Source organism: Neomonachus schauinslandi, chromosome 5, assembly GCF_002201575.2.
Source record: "Neomonachus schauinslandi chromosome 5, ASM220157v2, whole genome shotgun sequence".
Classification (NCBI taxonomy): Eukaryota; Metazoa; Chordata; class Mammalia; order Carnivora; family Phocidae; genus Neomonachus; species Neomonachus schauinslandi.
Window position 1 is genome coordinate 57956417 of NC_058407.1, and position 19415 is coordinate 57975831.

The 19415-nt window shown below is 47.5% G+C and overlaps 3 protein-coding genes across 9 annotated transcripts in view; all 3 read left to right on the forward strand.

Moving 5' to 3' along the window:
• PAN2 (poly(A) specific ribonuclease subunit PAN2) overlaps positions 1-9957 on the forward strand; it is a 15983-nt gene extending 6026 nt beyond the window's left edge. Inside the window, exons 4-27 of one of the 4 annotated variants that reach the window (XM_021687189.2) lie at positions 35-204; positions 317-437; positions 598-675; positions 1056-1323; positions 1724-2066; positions 2266-2362; positions 3878-3997; positions 4213-4332; positions 4613-4741; positions 4871-5070; positions 5166-5314; positions 5439-5545; positions 5731-5829; positions 6156-6229; positions 6335-6482; positions 6783-6926; positions 7052-7111; positions 7336-7426; positions 8019-8176; positions 8276-8419; positions 8552-8731; positions 8855-8948; positions 9229-9426; positions 9749-9957. In XM_021687189.2, coding sequence (XP_021542864.1) covers positions 35-204; positions 317-437; positions 598-675; positions 1056-1323; positions 1724-2066; positions 2266-2362; positions 3878-3997; positions 4213-4332; positions 4613-4741; positions 4871-5070; positions 5166-5314; positions 5439-5545; positions 5731-5829; positions 6156-6229; positions 6335-6482; positions 6783-6926; positions 7052-7111; positions 7336-7426; positions 8019-8176; positions 8276-8419; positions 8552-8731; positions 8855-8948; positions 9229-9426; positions 9749-9783 — 3327 coding nt within the window. In that variant the 3' untranslated portion in view covers positions 9784-9957. The remainder of the gene's footprint in view (positions 1-34; positions 205-316; positions 438-597; positions 676-1055; positions 1324-1723; positions 2067-2265; positions 2363-3877; positions 3998-4212; positions 4333-4612; positions 4742-4870; positions 5071-5165; positions 5315-5438; positions 5546-5730; positions 5830-6155; positions 6230-6334; positions 6483-6782; positions 6927-7051; positions 7112-7335; positions 7427-8018; positions 8177-8275; positions 8420-8551; positions 8732-8854; positions 8949-9228; positions 9427-9748) is intronic. The other 3 variants (XM_044915384.1, XM_044915385.1, XM_044915386.1) reach the window with 3 other exon arrangements.
• Positions 9958-10863: 906 nt separating this feature from the next.
• On the forward strand, positions 10864-14203 carry CNPY2 (canopy FGF signaling regulator 2). Of its 3 annotated transcripts, none has more exons than XM_044915387.1 (6): positions 10864-10906; positions 11967-12079; positions 12233-12348; positions 13209-13412; positions 13571-13667; positions 14038-14200. In XM_044915387.1, exons 2-6 carry the CDS (start codon positions 11992-11994, stop codon positions 14079-14081), a joined length of 549 nt encoding a protein of 182 aa, XP_044771322.1. In that variant the 5' UTR covers positions 10864-10906; positions 11967-11991; the 3' UTR covers positions 14082-14200. The 3 variants fall into 3 exon arrangements, with proteins under 3 accessions (XP_044771322.1, XP_021542863.1, XP_021542862.1); XM_021687188.1 differs by lacking the exon at positions 10864-10906 and adding an exon at positions 10980-11381 and having other exon boundaries at positions 14038-14203; XM_021687187.1 differs by lacking the exon at positions 10864-10906 and adding an exon at positions 10980-11390.
• A 235-nt stretch (positions 14204-14438) lies between these two features.
• Positions 14439-19415, forward strand: part of CS (citrate synthase) — a 32982-nt gene continuing 28005 nt past the window's right edge. Inside the window, exons 1-2 of one of the 2 annotated variants that reach the window (XM_021687184.1) lie at positions 14439-14476; positions 14601-14661. Coding sequence is in view for 1 of the 2 variants with exons in the window: in XM_021687186.1 (XP_021542861.1) it covers positions 15454-15489 (36 nt within the window). In the remaining variant the exon portion in view is untranslated. Of the gene's footprint in view, positions 14477-14600; positions 14662-15379; positions 15490-19415 lie in introns of those variants that run through there. The other variant, XM_021687186.1, reaches the window with a different exon arrangement.

A 19415-nucleotide genomic window follows, 5' to 3' on the forward strand; every position in this document is an offset into this window, starting at 1 on the left:
CCCCCCCCCCCCCCCCCCCCCCCCCGCCCCACAGGGCCATGCTACTTCATTTTTCGGGCCAGCCTTGGAGCGTTACTCATCCTTTCAGGTCAATGGCAGTGATGACATTCGACAGATCCAGAGCCTGGAAAATGGTATCCTTTTTCTCACCAAGAACAACCTCAAGTATATGGCTCGTGGGGGCCTCATTATATTTGATTACCTGTAAGTAGCTTCTCAGCTCTGGACTGGGAAAGAGGGTCCCTCCTCGAATGGGAAGGCTAAAGGATTGGAAGCTTTAGAGGGCTGGTCCCTTAGCCTTTTCTCTCCGCCACAGGCTAGATGAGAGTGAGGATATGCACAGTCTCCTGCTGACGGACGGCAGCACTCTCCTTGTTGGTGGGCTGCAGAACCACATACTGGAGATTGACCTTAACACTGTCCAGGAGACTCAGAAGGTACAAGCCTGGGGCAGGAAAGACCCAGGCAGGGTCTGAGACTTGGGGGCCTGGGGATATATGTGGGCTGGGAACATGACTAAGTGTATGTGCAACCTTTCTGTTCCTTTGGTCTGTGGGAAGAATGATTCTCACTGGTTTTTCCTGCTTTCCTCCCCAGTATGCAGTCGAGACGCCTGGAGTCACTATTATGAGACAGACAAATCGCTTTTTCTTCTGTGGCCACACGTCTGGCAAGGTGGCTCGGTTCTGTTTCCTCCTACCACAAGACCCTGTTTCATCAGACATGTGCTTGGGCTCTTCCTTTCCCTCAATGCTGGGGCTGTGGTGGGGGGACGGGAGGAGTAAACAGAGTTCCTCCTCAGCCACGATATACTAGATTACCTTTCAGCCTGATGGTTTCTATCGTAACTAGATACCTTCCAGGCCAAAGAGTAAACAAGAGTTCTCTTTGGGGTCCCCTCCAGCTCTGGGCTTCTCTTTCTGCCTTTTCTGTGCTTTAATTGCCCATATCCTAGAGCCTTAGTTCTTTGGGCAGGGGCCTCAGGGGGTGAGGTAGGTGGCAGGTACTTTTCCTGATGACAGTGCTGGAGGATAACCGAGTCATCTCTTCTTCAGGTTTCCCTGCGAGACCTCCGTACTTTTAAGGTGGAGCATGAGTTCGATGCTTTCTCAGGGAGTCTGTCAGATTTTGATGTGCATGGCAACTTGCTGGCCGCCTGTGGCTTCTCCAGCCGCCTCACCGGCCTGGCCTGTGACCGTTTCCTCAAGGTGTATGATCTGCGCATGATGCGTGCCATCACACCACTTCAAGTACACGTGGATCCTGCCTTCTTGCGCTTCATCCCTACCTATACTTCTCGACTTGCTATCATCTCCCAGTCAGGTAGGAAGGAATGCAGGGAGGGGTGGGAGGCATTGATGAGTGAAGGAGAACTAGGTACCAGAAGGACTGTACTCCCAGGAACCTCTTTGTTGGAGGAAATAGTAACCTTTCAGCGGGCTATCATATCAGGGTCACGCTTAGGTTTGGTCAGAGATTAGGACTTTTATTTTCTCCCCGAGCATGAAGAACATAGAACAAGATAAAGGCGGAGCAGGCGAAACAACTTTAGAACTGCCTCTACTGGGTAGCAGACTTGCCTGTGGTTTATGGGAAGTCATCAGATGGTATTCTTTGTATCTCTAGGCATGAACTTAGGCCCCATCTTTTCTTGATACTAGGGCATAAGAGGATGGCCCCCTTTCAACTTCCAGGGCTCATTGAGCTTCCTCCTGTCTTCTAGGGCAGTGCCAGTTTTGTGAGCCTACAGGCCTGGCCAACCCAGCAGATATCTTTCATGTGAATCCTGTGGGGCCTCTGCTAATGACATTTGACGTATCAGCCAGCAAGCAGGCCTTGGCCTTTGGGGATTCTGAGGGCTGTGTGCACCTCTGGACTGATTCCCCTGAGCCTTCCTTCAACCCTTACTCCCGTGAGACCGAATTTGCTTTGCCCTGTCTCGTGGACTCGCTGCCTCCTCTGGACTGGAGCCAGGACCTACTGCCGCTTTCCCTCATCCCTGTCCCGCTCACCACTGACACACTTCTCTCTGATTGGCCTGCTGCCAACTCCGCTCCAGCTCCCAGGTTGTACCTCACATCTGGGGCCAGAAGGAGGGAGGGGGAAAGGACCGAGATACCAGGCTTCTCAGCAAGCCCTGTAGTAATCTTCTTTCCTGATTTTCGTCTGCCCTCAGTATCTTCTTTTTTTCTGACTCCTTGGGGGTTAGGGATATGATGGGCAGACACCACAACCTTCAAGCCTTAGAACTATACTACATTCCAGGCGAGCACCCCCTGTGGATGCAGAGATTCTTCGCACCATGAAGAAGGTGGGCTTCATTGGCTACGCGCCCAACCCCCGCACCCGGTTGCGCAATCAGGTATGTTCAGAGGAGAGAAGGTCAGCCCCCACCCCAGCCCCCTGGCATTTCTCCTCTGTCTTGTTTCTTTACTAGTCCTTGGCAGTTTTTGCTTTTAGTCAGTCAGTAAAGGTCTTTTGAGGCCTACTTAATTGAAGGTACCATGCTAGGTGTTAGGGAGGATTCAGAGACACAGAAGATAGTCTTTGCTGTTAAGTTTAGTATTTGGGGGCGCCTGGGTTGCTCAGTCGTTAAGCGTCTGCCTTCAGCTCAGGTCATGATCCCAGGGTCCTGGGATCGAGCCCCGCGTTGGGCTCCCTGCTCTGCAGGAAGCCTGCTTCTCCCTCTCCCACTCCCCCTGCTTGTGTTCCCTCTCTCGCTGTGTCTCTCTCTGTCAAATAAATAAATAAGATCTTTAAAAAAAAAAAAAAAAGTTTAGTATTTGGTTGGTAAAGATAAGACCTGTCTGTAACAAATTATTTATGTTCTCTTGTGAAATGCTGAAGGAATGTTACAGGCATTCAGTGCCAGGGCTGTTTGGAGGGAAAGTGTTACTCTGGGCCAGAGTGGTCAGGGAAGACATACTGAAAAAAGTGGATATTGAGCTGGAAAGGTGAAAGATGAGTAAGTAGAAAGTAACATGGGAGCACGTTCAAGATGAGAGGTCAGTGTTAGCAAAGGTCTCAAAAAGCATAACTGCAAAAGGCATGTCTGATGGGGACTGTGATTGGACCAGTCTGGCTACAGCGGTGGTTAGTATTGGGAAATCGCAAGACGTTAAGGTCGGAAAGGGCCCAGTTGTGAAGCCTTGAATACCAAGTGTATAGTGGGAGAAGTGATGCACTGAAATAGGCATTTGAGGAGAGTCTGGTAGTGTGATGCCGGACAGAGTGAATGTGCAGAACCTGGCGTGGAAGCCATCACCGTCCAGCTGTGACGAGGTGGGGTGGTGGCTGTGGGAAGAAAAAGGAAGCAGTGGCTGCTGAAAACCCCAGGAAATCGAGTGTTCAGTGTTGGTATCAAGGTGGGGGAAACCAAAGGTAATTATGACAGCCAACAAAATTACCTCTTCTTGGGCGCCTGGGTGGCTCAGTTGGTTAAGCGACTGCTTTCGGCTCAGGTCATGATCCTGGAGTCCCGGGATCGAGTCCCGCATCGGGCTCCCTGCTCAGTGGGGAGCCTGCTTCTGCCTCTGACCCTCCCCCCTCTCATGTGCTCTCTCTCTCTCGTTCTCTCTGTCTCAAATAAATAAATAAATAAAAAAATCTTTAAAAAAATAAAAATAAAAAATAAATTACCTCTTCTTTTTTTTTTTTTTTTTTAAAGATTTTATTTATTTATTTGACAGAGAGACACAGTGAGAGAGGGAACACAAGCAGGGGGAGTGGGAGAAGGAGAAGCAGGCTTCCCGCTGAGCCGGGAGCCCGATGTGGGACTCGATCCCAGGACCCTGGGACCATGACCTGAGCCGAAGGCAGTTGCTCAACAACTGAGCCACCCAGGCGCCCCAAAATTACCTCTTCTTGAAAATTCTAGATTCCTTACCGACTCAAGGAGTCAGACAGTGAATTTGACAGCTTCAGCCAGGTCACTGAGTCACCGATAGGACGGGAAGAGGAGCCACATCTCCACATGGTCTCGAAGAAATACCGCAAGGTGCTGGGGGATACCAAGGAAGGAGCCCTTTGGGACGTGGGGAAAGGTTCCCTGGGACAAGGGGGTCATACGAGAAAGGACTGAAGGACTCAGTCGAGATGCCTTCACCTACCACCTGGACTCGGGAGGGAGGTTCTGGGGAAGGTTCTGACTACTCGGAAGATCTAGGGGACTCTGAGGATATCTTCATTTTGCTCAGACTGTTTCTGCCTCAGGTAACCATCAAATACTCCAAGCTAGGGCTGGAGGACTTTGACTTCAAACACTACAATAAGACCCTGTTTGCTGGATTAGAGCCCCACATCCCCAATGCCTACTGCAACTGCATGATCCAGGTAAGGGTGGCTACGCCGGTGACTTGAACACGTGTACTGCCTTTCTCCTCCGCGGCCCCACACCCACTACTCTTTCTCCGGGCCTCTCCAACCAAGCCCACTTTACCATGGCGTCCGCCACTATTCCTTCTTGCTCCATAGCCTTCAAGTCTCCTCTGTGCACTCCATCCTTCAGTGGCCTCCTGCTTTGTATTCTTCGCCAGCTCACTTAACCTTCCTGTCCTTCTTCCTCCCCGTACCGGTTGCCTGCCTCAGTTCTCTTGTTCTCCCGCCCCCCCAGGTGCTGTACTTCCTGGAGCCTGTTCGCTGTCTAATCCAGAACCATCTTTGCCAGAAGGAGTTCTGCCTGGCTTGTGAGCTGGGCTTCCTCTTCCACATGTTGGATCTCTCTCGGGGTGACCCTTGTCAGGTCAGTGTCTGGAGACCTGAAACCATAAAAGGGGAAGGGAGGTGGACAGTAGGCAGGGACATTGCTGTGCAGATGGCCACAAAAGAGAAAAATTTCCCCCATTTTACCAACACACTTCCTGGATTCCAGGGCAGTAATTTTCTTCGGGCATTCCGCACCATCCCTGAGGCATCAGCCCTTGGTCTGATCCTGGCTGACTCAGATGAGGCCTCAGGCAAAGGCAATCTGGCCAGGCTTATTCAGAGGTGGAATCGCTTCATTCTCACTCAGCTGCATCAGGACATGCAGGAGCTCGAAGTACCCCAGGCTTATCGAGGTGCTGGAGGCAGGTATGAAATGGGGCCGTGAACAGTGAAGGCCCCCCTGTGACCTCAGGGGTCTCCTAACTGCCTCCATGTGCATGCATTGCCTTCCCCACTCTTAGCAGCTTTTGCTCATCGGGGGACTCAGTCATCGGGCAGCTGTTCAGCTGTGAGATGGAGAACTGCAGCCTCTGCCGTTGTGGCAGTGAGACCGTGCGGGCCTCGTCCACCTTGCTCTTCACACTCTCCTACCCCGAGGCGGGCACCAGCGGTATACCGTGTGGCTGGGTTGGGAAGGCTCCCCCAGATGTCCCGTAACCTCAAGGAGAGGGTGCTGGGGGGCTAACAGTGGGCCGAAGGGAGAGCGGAGAGTGAAGCACCCAGTTTCCCCTCAGATAAAACCGGGAAGAACTGTGACTTTGCTCAGGTGCTGAAGCGAAGCATCTGCCTGGAGCAGAATACACAGGCCTGGTGTGACAACTGTGAAAAGTACCAGCCCACGGTGAGTCCTCCTGCGCTGGGGACCCGGCTGGGTCTCATCTGGGACTAGCTGTGTCAGCACTGCCATCCGGGGGTCTGTAGGGAGTGGGAAGAACCTCAGTGTGAAAGTGCAGATCCAGGTTTTACTGTTCCCATCCAGGGTTCTTTCCTGTAGGCTCCCTGCCATTCTTTGTTTTGTCCTCTCAGATTCAGACCCGCAACATCCGCCATCTGCCAGAGATTCTCGTCATCAACTGTGAGGTGAACAGCTTGAAAGAAGCTGATTTCTGGAGAATGCAGGCTGAGGTAAGGACCAAGTCTGGAAGCAGGGCTTTAAGTGTGCTTTTTAGTTTTCTCTCCCTTCTGTGCTCCATTTATGATTAATGTTCCTGGGGAATCAGATTTTTTTTTTTTTTGAGATTTTATTTTATCCATTTGAGGGAGAGAGTGCACAGGGGGGGAGGAGCAGAGGGAGAGGGACAAACAGACTCTGTGCTGAGTGCAGAGCCTGACTCGGGGCTTGATCCCATGACCCTGAGATCATGACCTGAGCCAAAACCAAGAGTTGGATGCTTCACCAACTGAGCCGGCCACACACCCTGGGAATCAGATATTTTTTCTTTTGTGTTCAGGTTGCCTTCAAGATGGCAATAAAGAAGCATGGTGGGGAAATCTCCAAGAACAAGGAGTTTGCTTTGGCTGATTGGTAGGTATGGCCTTGAGGCAGTAGTCAAAGGATTGAGCTACCCAGTGGCTCCTCTTGTCACTGGCTGGATTTCAGAACAAATTTCTAATTCTCTTTTCCTGATAGGAAAGAACTAGGGAGTCCAGAGGGTATGCTGATGTGTTCCTCCATTGAGGAGTTGAAGAATGTCTGGCTTCCTTTCTCCATTCGCATGAAGATGACCAAGAACAAGGGGCTGGATGTTTGCAATTGGACTGATGGGGATGAGATACAGGTTGTTGAACAACTGGGAAGAGAAAGGGGAATAAGGGAGAGAAGGTTGGGACAGAAGCAGGGCAAGGGGAAGATGGAACTTAGTATAGGGAAAAGGTAGGGAATAAAGCTGAGTATTTACCAGTTGTGGGCTTTTCCAGAGTGACTCAGTTCAGTATTGAGAGTCATAGATGGGCTAGGATGGAGATAACCCACCTTGGTCCCCTCCTCCCCAAACCCCAAACTCCCTGTCCTCTATCCCCATTCCCCTTCCTTCCCCACCCTTAAACTTAGCTTAGCAGCCTGGGTACCCCCCTCACAGTGGGGCCCAGCCAGGGCAGAGGAGGAGCATGGTGTCTATGTGTATGACCTGATGGCTACTGTGGTACACATCCTGGACTCACGCACAGGGGGCAGCCTGGTGGCTCACATCAAAGTTGGAGAGACCTACCACCAGCGTAAGGAGGTGAGTGAGATTATACACTCCTGGTGGTAGCCACAGTGGAGTCCTGGGTCTGTCCCTGTCTTGAGTCTGAGCCGGAGTGGTCCAGCTGTCACTTTAGCGACAGTCTTTTTTCTCTATCTCCACAGGGTGTTACCCACCAGCAGTGGTATCTCTTTAATGACTTTCTTATTGAGCCTATTGATAAGGTTAGTTGTGACACATTCCGTTCTCCCTTTTAACTCCCCTTTTCCTAGCATTCTCATCCTCATCCTAGAGAATGCCATGCAGATTCGGGAGGGAGGGAGGGTTCCTTAAGAATAAAAAGCGTTAGCAGAATTAAAAAATAGCACCTAGTTCTGTCTTTTGTCTGGCTAGGGAAAAAAGAAAAAGGGGCATATACGTAGGCCATTAAGTGCTTTTTCTTTTCTAGCACGAAGCTGTGCAGTTTGACATGAATTGGAAAGTGCCTGCTATCCTTTATTATGTCAAAAGGAATCTTAACTCCAAATACAACCTGAACAGTAAGTGGTACAGAGTAGACCAAAGGGTGTGGGCAGTTTAGATTGATCTTTAGGAAGAGATCTTGTTAAGATTAGGATAGGTAACAGTGTTAATATTTCCAGGGATACTAAAGAGAGTCCTGTTCATCAGGCTTAAATTTAGAATCTGGAGATCCTGAGGTGTAGTGGGGAAGAGGAGATGGGGGGAAATCTGATCAAAATGGCTAAGGTTATGATTTTGAGTCTAATCATCCTTCTTCCCAAGTGAAGCTTGCTTCTTCTTTTGGAGACAGAAACTCCTTACTAAGGCCCTTTTTGGTGTGTTTAAACCATAGTTTCCCTGCAACTTTATGGATTTTTTAAGCTGAAGTCCAAAGCTGAAGTCTTATTCTTTCCTGTCTGCTTTTTTGTTTTTTTCTTAACATATTCCTTAGTAAGTTTTCTGATTTGATCTGTTCCATCCATCTGTTCATCAGACATGATCTTTTTACTCACATCCTTTGATTATTGAGGGATCACAGTGTAGACCCAGTCTCCGGTCAGCCATCTGGGTTTCCCTCCTCTGGTTACTTCCCTATCCCCAGCCATCTGTCTTCTGGATTTTCCCTTCCAGTCAAGAACCCTATTGAGGCAAGTGTCCTGCTGGCTGAAGCCTCACTAGCACGGAAGCAGCGGAAAACACATACTACCTTTATTCCACTGATGCTGAATGAGATGCCACAGGTTGGGGACCTGGTGGGCCTGGATGCTGAGTTTGTCACCCTTAATGAGGTAACAAAGTCCAAAAGGGTGTGGTGTTGGAACAGAACTCTGGAGATATTAGGAGTCGTAAGCAGTTCTCGGATTTCCTTATCAACTCTTGTCACGTAGGAGGAAGCAGAGTTACGCAGTGATGGCACTAAGTCTACCATCAAACCAAGCCAGATGTCAGTAGCAAGGATCACCTGTGTTCGGGGCCAGGGACCCAATGAGGGTATTCCCTTCATTGATGACTACATCTCTACCCAGGAGCAGGTATTAGGATATGGAGGTGCAAGTGAGACAGACCTTGTGCGTATGTAGAGTGCTCTAGAACCCAGGGAAGAGTGATAGAGGGAGACGCTGCACCTCACTTCCTGAATGACTTACCCTTTTCTCTATGCCTAGGTGGTGGATTACTTGACTCAGTATTCAGGAATAAAGCCAGGAGACCTTGATGCCAAGATTTCCTCTAAGCACCTCACAACTCTCAAGTCTACCTACTTAAAGCTTCGTTTTCTTATAGACATTGGAGTCAAGTTTGTGGGTCATGGTCTGCAGAAGGACTTCCGGGTCATCAACCTCATGGTTCGGGCAGGGCTCTTTTAAGAGTCCTTGAATTTGGGCTCTTTAGGGTTTATATTATGCTTTTGGAGAATGGGAAATTACAGATCGCCTGCCTTCAGTCTCCCACTCTTTTATCTCTGCCAGGTGCCCAAGGACCAAGTCCTTGACACTGTCTATCTCTTTCACATGCCCCGAAAACGAATGATTTCCCTGCGATTCCTTGCTTGGTACTTTCTAGGTGAGTTGGTGTACCTTGTAGGCCCTTGTGGTGCTCATGTAAGAGTGGGAAGAAATGTTGTAGTTGTCAGAGGAGTAGGGAGGACCCTGAGTTAGTGGTGAGAGTTAATAATGGATTTAAGTAGCTTCAGTATCCCTCTGCACTAGGGATGGTGTTTGGCTTTTTCCCTTGGGGGCAGTCAAGTGTTTTATTGTTTATTGGGAGTTGGAGATGTGAGTAGGGGACATGTTCTTACCTTCCTTTGCTAGGTCCCAAACTATTCCACTTCTAATTCCCCTAGACTTAAAGATTCAAGGGGAAACCCATGACAGTATTGAGGATGCCCGCACAGCCCTTCAGCTCTACCGAAAATATCTGGAGCTAAGCAAAAATGGCACCGAGCCTGAGTCCTTCCACAAAGTGCTCAAGGGTCTTTATGAGAAGGGCCGAAAGATGGACTGGAAGGTGCCTGAACCTGAGGGCCAGACAAGTCCCAAGAGTAAGACCTGGGATGGGACAAGGGAAACTGGACAGGGTGGGTTTTGACTGCATATGTGAAGATTATACCCACAATAATAATAATGATCATGGTGGATGTCAGCAACAGTACCACCCCTACCTTGTATTTGTAAAGCACTCAATAGTTTACAAAGCACTTAATCTTCCCAACATTCAGTGAAATAGATTTTATTACTGAAACTCTCCATTGATTCTAACCTTCTTTTGCCCAGTTCTAAAATGTTTGGGGCGGGTTTGCCCTCTTTTCTCTTGCTTTTTCTACACTCACCCTAAGAGTCAGTGCTCTTGGTTTTGTCTGACAGATGCAGCTGTCTTCTCCTCAGTGTTGGCGCTCTGACCTCACCCTCTCCCAGCGAACCACCCCCTCTCCCTTCAGTGTTCTGTGGCCCCAGAACTGGGAGATGGCTTCCCAAGTTGGCTATACCTTGTCCGCTTCCAGAATTGGACCTCCTCAGGGTCTACAGATGGTGCTATTAATAGAACTGGAACGCAACAGAGTTTTTGCAAAGGGAAGAGGAGCCAGATTCCTTTTTCATCCTGTGCAAAATAGCAGGCCAGAAGCAGAGTCTAGAAATGACCCAAATGGAAAGTAATTGGTAATCTCGATAAATATCCTGGGTAATTAATATCCAGGCAAAAAACAAAATAAACCACAAAAAACAAAACAAAAATGCTCCTAGAACCAGTACTCCCAATTCCTAGTTGGCTAAGGACTGAAGTCCTGGACAGTGACAGGCTTAAAACAGTAGCTCAAGCCAGCTCAAGTCTCTGACTGCTTGAGGGATGCCTGGAGGGGCCAGGACATAGAGTATGGGTGCCCCTAGCAAACCAGTGTTGCCAACACCATCATTGCCAAAAGGGCCTTTGGGTCCTAGACGAAGCTTGGCTGCTGGCTTCACTCCTGCTGACAGCTGAGAAGCCTCTGTCTTCCATCCACTCTCCTGTTCCAAGTTTTGTTATTTTTAAAATTTTGTTTTAAACTGCATGTTTTATAAAATAAAAACAAAAATATTATTGGCTGTCATCTATGTCATCAGAGACCTGGGAGTGTGGGATGCTCTGACTTAAGCCCTCCTCTACTTTGTATTGGTTTTCTGTAACAACTGGAAAAAAAACAAAGCTTTCAAATTCCCACCTAGAAATGAAGGTGAAGCTCTGGAGTCCAAAGTTAAAGATGTTGGAGGAATATAATTATGTCTTACCTCCACAATGTTAGGTCTTTGCTATAGCTGCCTAGTACCCTAAGGTCAAATTCTTTTAAGACGTAGGGTACGGTTTCCTCGTTAATTCTGTAAAAGGGAAATTCGGGAAGCTGACAAACGACAGGTTTCAGGTTATCTTGAGACCTGTAGATACTAACAGCATCTGTGTAGTGCTGCGGTGCTTCCTGGGAGATGTAGTTTCCTGACTATTGAAACCAGGGCTTCTCACCCGCTAGCAGTGCACCTTTCTTTTGGAAGGTCCTAGCCCACCTAGACTGACACGCGCGCGCGCGCACCTGACCGCCTCCTTACGCCACGCCGCGCACTGTCCTTGCTTCAGGCCACTCCTATTCTTCGGCTGACCCCTGGTGGTCACGTGGAGCTGCTCGCCACGCAAGTCTGGGTCCTTCTGCGATCCACCGGGGTCCTCACTGCCTGGAAGCCGCTCCTGAGCTGCCTGTTCGCGCGAGAGTTTGGAGGGGCGGGTTTGGGGTCGGTCTCCGGTGTGGGGCTCGCACCGCGGCGCATCGGAGCCCTGCTTAGGCGCCCGCTTAGGGTGCGGGGAGCTCGGTCAGGCAGTCGCTGGGGCATCCGTGCCTGGAAAGTGCCGGAGCGCTCTGGAGAAGCCTGGACAGCCCCGCTCCCCGGCAGCCAGGTGCTAGGGTCCGGAGCTAAAGTGAGAGTCCGGCCGTCTTCGAGCGCCTGGGCCACGGCGGCGGCCCTGGGAGCAGAGGTGGGACAGGTGCGAGTGGCACTAAGTGTCGGGGATGGACTGGAGCGGAGGCGATGGCGGCGTCCTTAGAAAGGGGGCTGGTCCGCACGGGAAGTAGCTTATAGGCTGGAGGTGGGGATGCAGTAATCTAAGGTGGTGGGTCCAAATAGGCCCCAGTTATTGAGTGCTGTTCTCCCGCCCACCACCTCGCTGCCTCCTGGCCTGAATCAGCTGCCTCCCTTGCCGGCAGCTCCTCGGTGCCTGCCGTCCTCGCTTACTCGCCAGCCTCCGTTCCGCAGCTGCCACATAACCCTATGAGCCCTGGCCAGCCGACGCTGAAGTACCAACATCTGGGGCCTCACCTGTCGACGTAGTGTCTAGGGCTGAGCCCCAAGTCCCTAGCTCGCGCTCTCACTCACCGCCGGGGGAATCCGAGGCCTCAAGCGCTGGGAACGGAGGAGTCCCTTTGTGTCCTGGCCATTTCCTGAAAAGTAGAGCCAGAGTCACCGTGAGGCCTTTGTAGGCCTTGGGACGAGGGGTGGGGGTGGGGGTGGGAGTAATGGAGCTGGCTGCTCACACCTATGTTTTATGCCAACCCAAACCCAGGTGGAGCAACCCCGTTACGCCAAAGATGAAAGGCTGGGGTTGTCTGGCCCTGCTTCTGGGGGCCCTGCTGGGAACTGCCTGGGCCCGGAGGAGCCAGGATCTACACTGTGGAGGTAAGGGCACAAAAAGAGAGAAGTGAGAGGAGGGTGGAGGAGACAGAGCCTTGGGAGACCATGAGATCCAGGCTCTGGGAGAAGGAGGAATGGAAATCCCTGGGTGATTCCTTTCTCCCCTCCTCCCGCCTCCTCTCTCTCCCCTCACACCAGCTTGCAGGGCTCTGGTGGATGAACTAGAGTGGGAAATTGCCCAGGTGGATCCCAAGAAGACCATTCAGATGGGCTCTTTCCGAATTAATCCAGATGGCAGCCAGTCAGTGGTGGAGGTAACTGTTACTGTTCCCCCAAATAAAGTAGCTCACTTGGACTTTGAATGAGAACTCAACTAATTAAGAAGGACCTTGGTTTAATAGAAATGAAGAAAACATCGACCCAGAGAGGTATCTAAAGGATTGGGTTTTCTGATTTGTAAGAGGCTGGAAGCTTCTACCCTATGCACTTGCTTCCTGGCCCCAAACCTTAAGACTTTATTTCTGCTGTGGTTGTTAGCAAAGCCTCATCAGCCCCCTTCTCCACATCCTTAATTCATGTCACTTATGTTTTCACTATGGCATAATCGTATACATACAAACATTCATTCAAAAAAGAAAGAGAAGGTCTTATCTTTGTATTTAGGAAATTCATGTTTTATTTGAAAACATGACACAAATACACAAAGCTGTATCTGGTGAGCAGTATATAAAGAAAATTTAGGCTATGATGTTTGTGAGATGCTTTAATAGTTGTTATCCTCAAAGCCTATACTACTCTCTAATGCTCCTATTGAGGACAGGTATTAGTCTCATTTAATACAAAGAAAGACAGTCATTAGCTTACACGCATAGGAATTAAGGGAATTCAAAGGAAAAGAACACCTAGTTAAGTAGGATTAATCAAAGAGGTCTCTGTTTATCTAGAATGTGGAGCTAATGATACTTGTTATATTTCTTAGAATTGGATAGTGAGGTAAAATATGATCGTATATTTGAAAGCACTTTGGAACTCTACAGATAAACTGTATTGTTTTTAATTAGGGAAGGCTTTTTAGAATAGGTTGGTTGAACTAGATTTGGAAGGAAAAGTAAGGATATAAATTACTAACGTACAGACATAGAAGAATGTGACCCAAGGCTGAGGACATTTCTAGGTGCCTTATGCTCGCTCAGAGGCCCACCTCACAGAGCTGCTAGAGGAGGTATGTGACCGGATGAAGGAGTATGGGGAACAGATTGACCCTTCCACCCACCGCAAGAACTACGTACGTGTAGTGGGCAGGAGTGGAGAATCCAGTGAACTGGACCTACAGGGCATCCGGATTGATTCGGACATCAGTGGTACTCTCAAGTTTGCGGTGAGCTTTGGGAGTGGGGAGCTGGTTTTTGAAACTCCGGGGAGTTATTGGAGAGCCGAAGTGGCAAGTTGTGCTAACATCCTCCTCCTCTCTGGAGGTGGAGGCAAAAGGCTGTTTCTTGCTGCCCTCTCTCACTCATTTCTCCCTTGGCTTGACAGTGTGAGAGCATTGTGGAGGAATATGAGGATGAACTCATTGAATTCTTTTCGCGAGAGGCTGACAATGTGAAAGACAAACTTTGCAGTAAGCGAACAGGTAAACTACTTCCACTTTACTGCCTGTCCTCACAGCCCTTTGGAACCCGGCACATTCCCTAGCATGTTCCTCTACCTCCTGGCCCCAACCCCCATCCTCTGATGTTAGCTCAAGACTTGGCTTCTGTTGCCTATGACTTAGGGACTTGGGTTCTTCCTCTCCATTCTCTTCCTGTCAGCTTTCAGAATTTGTGGCTCTCTCACTTGAGATACAGGTGAGAGGATAGTGGGAATGTTTTGTCATTTAAAAGGGTATGCTCTGAAAATTGGTGGTTGGTGTGTGCCAGTTTGGTTTGGGGTATTTTCTCGATAGTGGCATATATCGGTATGAGAGTGGCATTTTCCTTCAAATTGTTATGTGCTATTTGCAGATCTATGTGACCATGCCCTGCACATATCGCATGATGAGCTCTGAACCACTGGAGCAACCCAGACTGACAGGCTTGATGGATCACCCCCAGGAGGGGAAGAGGGTGGCAATGCCTTTTATATTATGTTTTTACTGAAATGAACTGAAAAATTGTGAAACCAAAAGTATGAACTGTGTTGTCTTTTCATACCCAGAATCAACCCTTACAGGTAGGCTTGAAGATAGGGGATTCCAGATAGGAAAGGAAAGCAAAGGAGGAGCTTTGGAAATGGTGTAGCATGAAGGTAGGAGGAGTCTGAGGCTTTCATTCTTTTGCCATCTGAGATTCCTGCTGGACTCACAAACTAGATAAGCACTTACCAGTGCTTACTCAATACCATGTGTTTAGAGTCTAATTGTGGAGAGAAGAGGAACCTCTGTGAATAAGCAAGGAAACATAGGTAAGTGTACGGTAGTATGGGATTCTAGAAATTACGTGTATTTATACTGATGAAACAGAAAGTAAGACAGAGCTTGGTCTTGAAATAACGGACATGCATTATTCTCCCCTCCTTGCCCTTCCAGATGGAGGGATCAGCAATAGCAGACAGAAAGGGGAAATGGATATGATCAACTCATCTGAAAAGTAAGGGCTTTATCAGATAGGGAGAGATGAGGTAAGGAATGTTACTTAATGAAGCCCCTTGCTTGCTGGCCTAAGCTTTTAGATTTGATGCCAATTGCAACACTAAAGTATACCTTTATCATCTCCATCTGTCACTCTGGACTGTAAGTCTGTACCTGCTTTGTATGTGTAGAGATTCTGTACTGGGGCATAGGGATGAAAACCTAAAGGATACCTTCTCTTAGGAGCTTCTTAAACACCCTGATCCAGAGGTGTGTCTGTCTCGGGGTTTGGAATGGAACATTTCTATCCCAGGAATGCCTCAGGGAAAGAACACCTGAATAAACATTTTGAAGACTTTTTAAATCAAGCGTTTTAGAATCTAAAGAGAGCTTGGAGGTCATCTAGTTCACCTCTGCCCATTTTACAGATGAAGAAATTGAGGCCCAGAGATACCACAGGTCCTGAAGTTCTGTAGTGGCAAAATTGGATCAATAAGCTAATGTTCCCAAGTGTCAATCTGATCTAATATAGCTGTAAGGTAGCTTCTATTTTAAGTCTTTTTTTTTCCTCTTAATACCTTGCACTAAGCCTGGCACACAAAGTGAACAGGTTCAACGAAGCTTTCTTGTACCACAAATCCCTATGAAATCTAACACATGAACTAGTTCATAACAAGTATCTTGATACTAGTTGATGACTAAACTCAGGGTCTAGTGTTAATTCCTTCTTCTCTCATCAGCCTTAAGAAATGCTGTATCCTGTCAAGTGCATTTTCCAGACCAGCTGTTTCTAACCATTTTTTCTTCTGTGATGCACATGAATAATGTTCACATGCTTCATACCCCTGTGAGTATACCTAGGATTCTGTCCATTGCCTGCTTCGTGTCTAAAAACTTACTCTTCCAGTGGCGCCTGGGTGGCTCAGTCGTTGAACGTCTGCCTTCGGCTCAGGTCATGGTCCCAGGGTCCTGGGATCGAGCCCCACATCGGGCTCCCTGCTCTGCGGGAAGCCTGCTTCTCCCTCTCCCACTCTCCCTGCTTGTGTTCCCTCTCTCACTGTGTCTCTCTCTGTCAAATAAATAAACAAAATCTTAAAAAAATAAAATAAAATAAATAAAAACTTACTCTTCCATCAGAAAGCTTATCAGAAGTGTGAGAGTATTCTTTTTTTTTTTTTTTAAAGATTTTATTTATTTGACAGAGACACAGTGAGAGAGGGAGCACAAGCCGGGGGAGTGGGAGAGGGAGAAGCAGGCTTCCTGCTGAGCAGAGAGCCCGACGCGGGGCTCCATCCCAGGACCCTGGGATCATGACCTGAGCCGAAGGCAGACGCCCAACAACTGAGCCACCTAGGTGCCCCATGAAGTGTGAGAGTACTCTTATAGGGAACTAAAAATTGTTTTAATGTACAAAAAAGCAAATTATTTACAAGTTTTAATAAAATACTGTTAGTTGGTAATAAATTACTTGTGATACCCCTCACTAGTCTTGTCAAGATACAGCTGTTAAGAACTCTCTTGCCCAAGAGTCTTTGCCGTTGCTACACAGAGGTGTGTCCTACATAGGGAAGAGTGGACATTAGCGTCCTTGACTTGATCCTCAGTAAGTTAGGAGGATACAGTTTGCACATCTCTTTATTCGTATCACAGGTTACCACAAGGAATCCACGAATTTATCTGAACCCTTCTGGAGGCTCCCTACAACAAATTATTCTAGCCCAGTATCTGGTAGATCAAATAGTAACTTTGCATATCTGGTTACATCTTAAGCTTTAGATGTCTTCTAAATGAGTTTTCAGTAAAATGTTAGAACTTAAGCGGCGCCTGCGTGGCTCAGTCGTTAAGCGTCTGCCTTTGGCTCAGGTCATGATCCCAGGGTCCTGGGATCGAGTCCCACATCGGGCTCCCTGCTCAGCGGGAAGCCTGCTTCTCCCTGTCCCACTCCCCCTGCTTGTGTTCCTGCTCTCGCTGTCTCTCACTGTCAAATAAATAAATAAAATCTTAAAAAAAAGGAAAGAAAAAAAAAAAAAACATTAGAACTTAAACACTCTTAAAGACAGTGTTAAGTGAGATCTGGATGTGACTAAGAAAATTTAATATGTGAAAATCTAGTCCTTTAAGTTTTAGGGGCACCTGGGTGGCTCAGTCAGTTAAGCGTCTGTCTTCCGCTCAGGTCATGATCCCAGGGTCCTGGGTCAAATCCTGCATCCAGCTCCCTGTTCAGTGGGGAGCCTGCTTCTCCCTCTCCCCCTGCTCGTGCTCTCTCTCCCTCTCACTCTTTCTCTCAAATAAAATATTTTAAAAGTGAAAAAAAATAAAAATAAGTTTTAGAGGGTTTTTATGCTGTTAAAAAGGATTCAGAGCAGGGACAAGATTCCTTTATAGGACAGGGATGAATAGCAAGGGCAAAGGAACTAATATATGGTGAATACTCCTATAAGAAGCCCATACACCTTATTTAATCTTTATAATTCTAAGAAATAGATGTTACTCCATTTTACAGATGAAGAAAATAAGCTCAAAGAGGTTGTGTCTTGGGGAGTCAAGTCTTAGTGATCGTCTTATCCCTAGGCCAGTGGTCTTTCTGCTACATCTCGTTCCCTGTAGTGGAGTCTCCATGTAGTCCCCAGTGGCTGTTTACACTAGTACTTTTGTTTGAAAACTACCTCCAAGTTTGAACACATGCCCTCTAACTCTAATAATAGTGAAAAGGTATCATATCCTCCTTTCAGCTATTTCTTCCAGACTGGTTATTCATTGTAATAAGAAACCCATTCTACCCCCTGGTCAGTTTAGGTGCTAAATAGCTTTATGTACTCTGGGAGGGTCACGATTTATCATGTATTTCCGGTATGGATGTACAAAGGTTTTACAGATGAGTAAGAATAAGTTCCTTATTTTATAAGTAAGTTCCTTATTTTATAAAATATTTTAAAATATAGAACACACTGAGCTGGCGTGCCCGGGAGACAGTTAACAATGACTCAGAGGGCGCCTGGGTGCCTCAGTTGGTTAACCGACTGCCTTCGGCTCAGGTCATGATCCTGGAGTCCCAGGATGGAGTCCCACATCAGGCTCCCTGCTCAGCAGGGAGTCTGCTTCTCCCTCTGACCCTTCCCCTCTCTTGCTCTCTCTCTCTCATTCTCTCTCTCTCAAATAAATAAAATCTTTAAAAAAAAAAACAATGACTCAGAGTTGCAGCTGATAATTCACAGTCATCACCATATAAACAATACAGTTTAGTAGTTAAGATACAGCTTCTGGCCAATTACGAACCATGATCCTCAGCAGGATACTTTTATCTAAACCTTGCTTTCCTGCTCTGTAGAGATCCTATTATCTACATCCCTTAGAGTTGTTGAGGATCAATTAAGATAATGCGTGAACCACATTTAGATAATACCTGGAAATTGTAGTAAGTATTCAATAAATTTTAGCTATTACCCAGTAAATACAGGAGTTTGATTTACTGAAGTTGGCAAGTGAAGTTTAGACCACATTTTCCCACTTACCCTTAGCCACCAGGGGGCACCATTGCCTCTGTCCCATTTTTAAAAGAGGTCCTTCCAAGGTCAAGATGACCTCAATTGTCAGCCTTCTCTCCACTCTTCCCTCTCAGGCACTTGGGTGTATTTGGACCTAAAGCTCATTTGGCTGCTTTATTCGTGCCAATACTCCCTTAACTTTCTTCTCTCCTCCCCAAGTCCCATTCACATTTAGAAAGAGATTCTAAGCTTCTGGGAGGTAACATTTAGTCCTTCTGATCCCTGAGCTTTCCCACTGGCTTTATAGTAGTGGGTGTCGGGACTAAACAACCTCAAAACAAGCCCTTAAAGCCTTCATAACACTAGGCTCCAGGACATGGTGTCAAGAGGCTTAGAGCACTGCTGTTTCCCACCCTCCCTCCAATCATTAGAGCTCCAAGTAAGTTACCTTTATGGCTGCTCAATGATTCTTTCTTTGTGGGATGCCTGGCTGGTTCACTAGGTAAAACATACAACTCTTGATCTCATGGTTGTGAGTTCAAGTCCCACATTGGGTGTAGAGATTACTTAAAAATAAAATCTCTAATAATAATAAATATAATAATAATTATTATTATTATCCCTTTGGTAGCCTCACCCTGAGAATGCCTCCTGTCTTTTGGGGGCACTGGAGTTCAAGCCTCTGGTCAGCTGGTTAGTCTCTGTGGATAATTAACCAGAGAGCAGAAACCAGGTCAGACTATTCTAGGGTTAGGAGGAGATCCTCTGTGAGATGCTAAATTGGGAGCAAATATTGATCAGTGGAGCTTTGAAGTCACTGAGAAGGTAGTTGAGGTCAATGTTCCTTTGGGGCTCTGCTTGGCTTCTCTTTTGGAAGTTCTTTCCTAAGACCTACCTATCTGATCCCCAAGCCAAAGGAGTATTGCTTGGTAGGTGTGAAGCTAGGTACAAGGTAACCTGGAAAGAGAAAATGGTGGTTTTCCTTCTCTTTCCCCAACTCCAAGCTATAAACTAGTTTCTTTATAAAGTAGGTCTATCTAAACCTGGTTTAAATGGTACTGAGACTTCTGAATCTTGTTACTGCTATGTGAAGGGATAAAAGGACTGTTCATTTGGGGCTTGGGGTTTATAGATAAGGTGCCCTGGTCCTTGGGTCAGTTCTCCTCTGCCCCTAGGTCAATGACAATGATATTCTTAGGAGGTAGAAAGGTCCTGAGGTCTCGTCTACCTAGAGGAGTTAGTCAAGAGTGATATGGAAGATCACTTTAGTACCGTGGTTCATTTAGTG

What these genes read in the sequence shown, in the direction of transcription:
- CNPY2 (XM_044915387.1), top strand. Translation starts at nt 11,992, where the DNA reads ATGAAAGGCTGGGGTTGTCTGGCCCTGCTTCTGGGGGCCCTGCTGGGA. An exon ending in CCAGGATCTACACTGTGGAG is followed by an intron (nt 12,080 to 12,232) that starts GTAAGGGCACAA and finishes CCCTCACACCAG; the next exon opens with CTTGCAGGGCTCTGGTGGAT. An exon ending in ACTTTGCAGTAAGCGAACAG is followed by an intron (nt 13,668 to 14,037) that starts GTAAACTACTTC and finishes TGCTATTTGCAG; the next exon opens with ATCTATGTGACCATGCCCTG.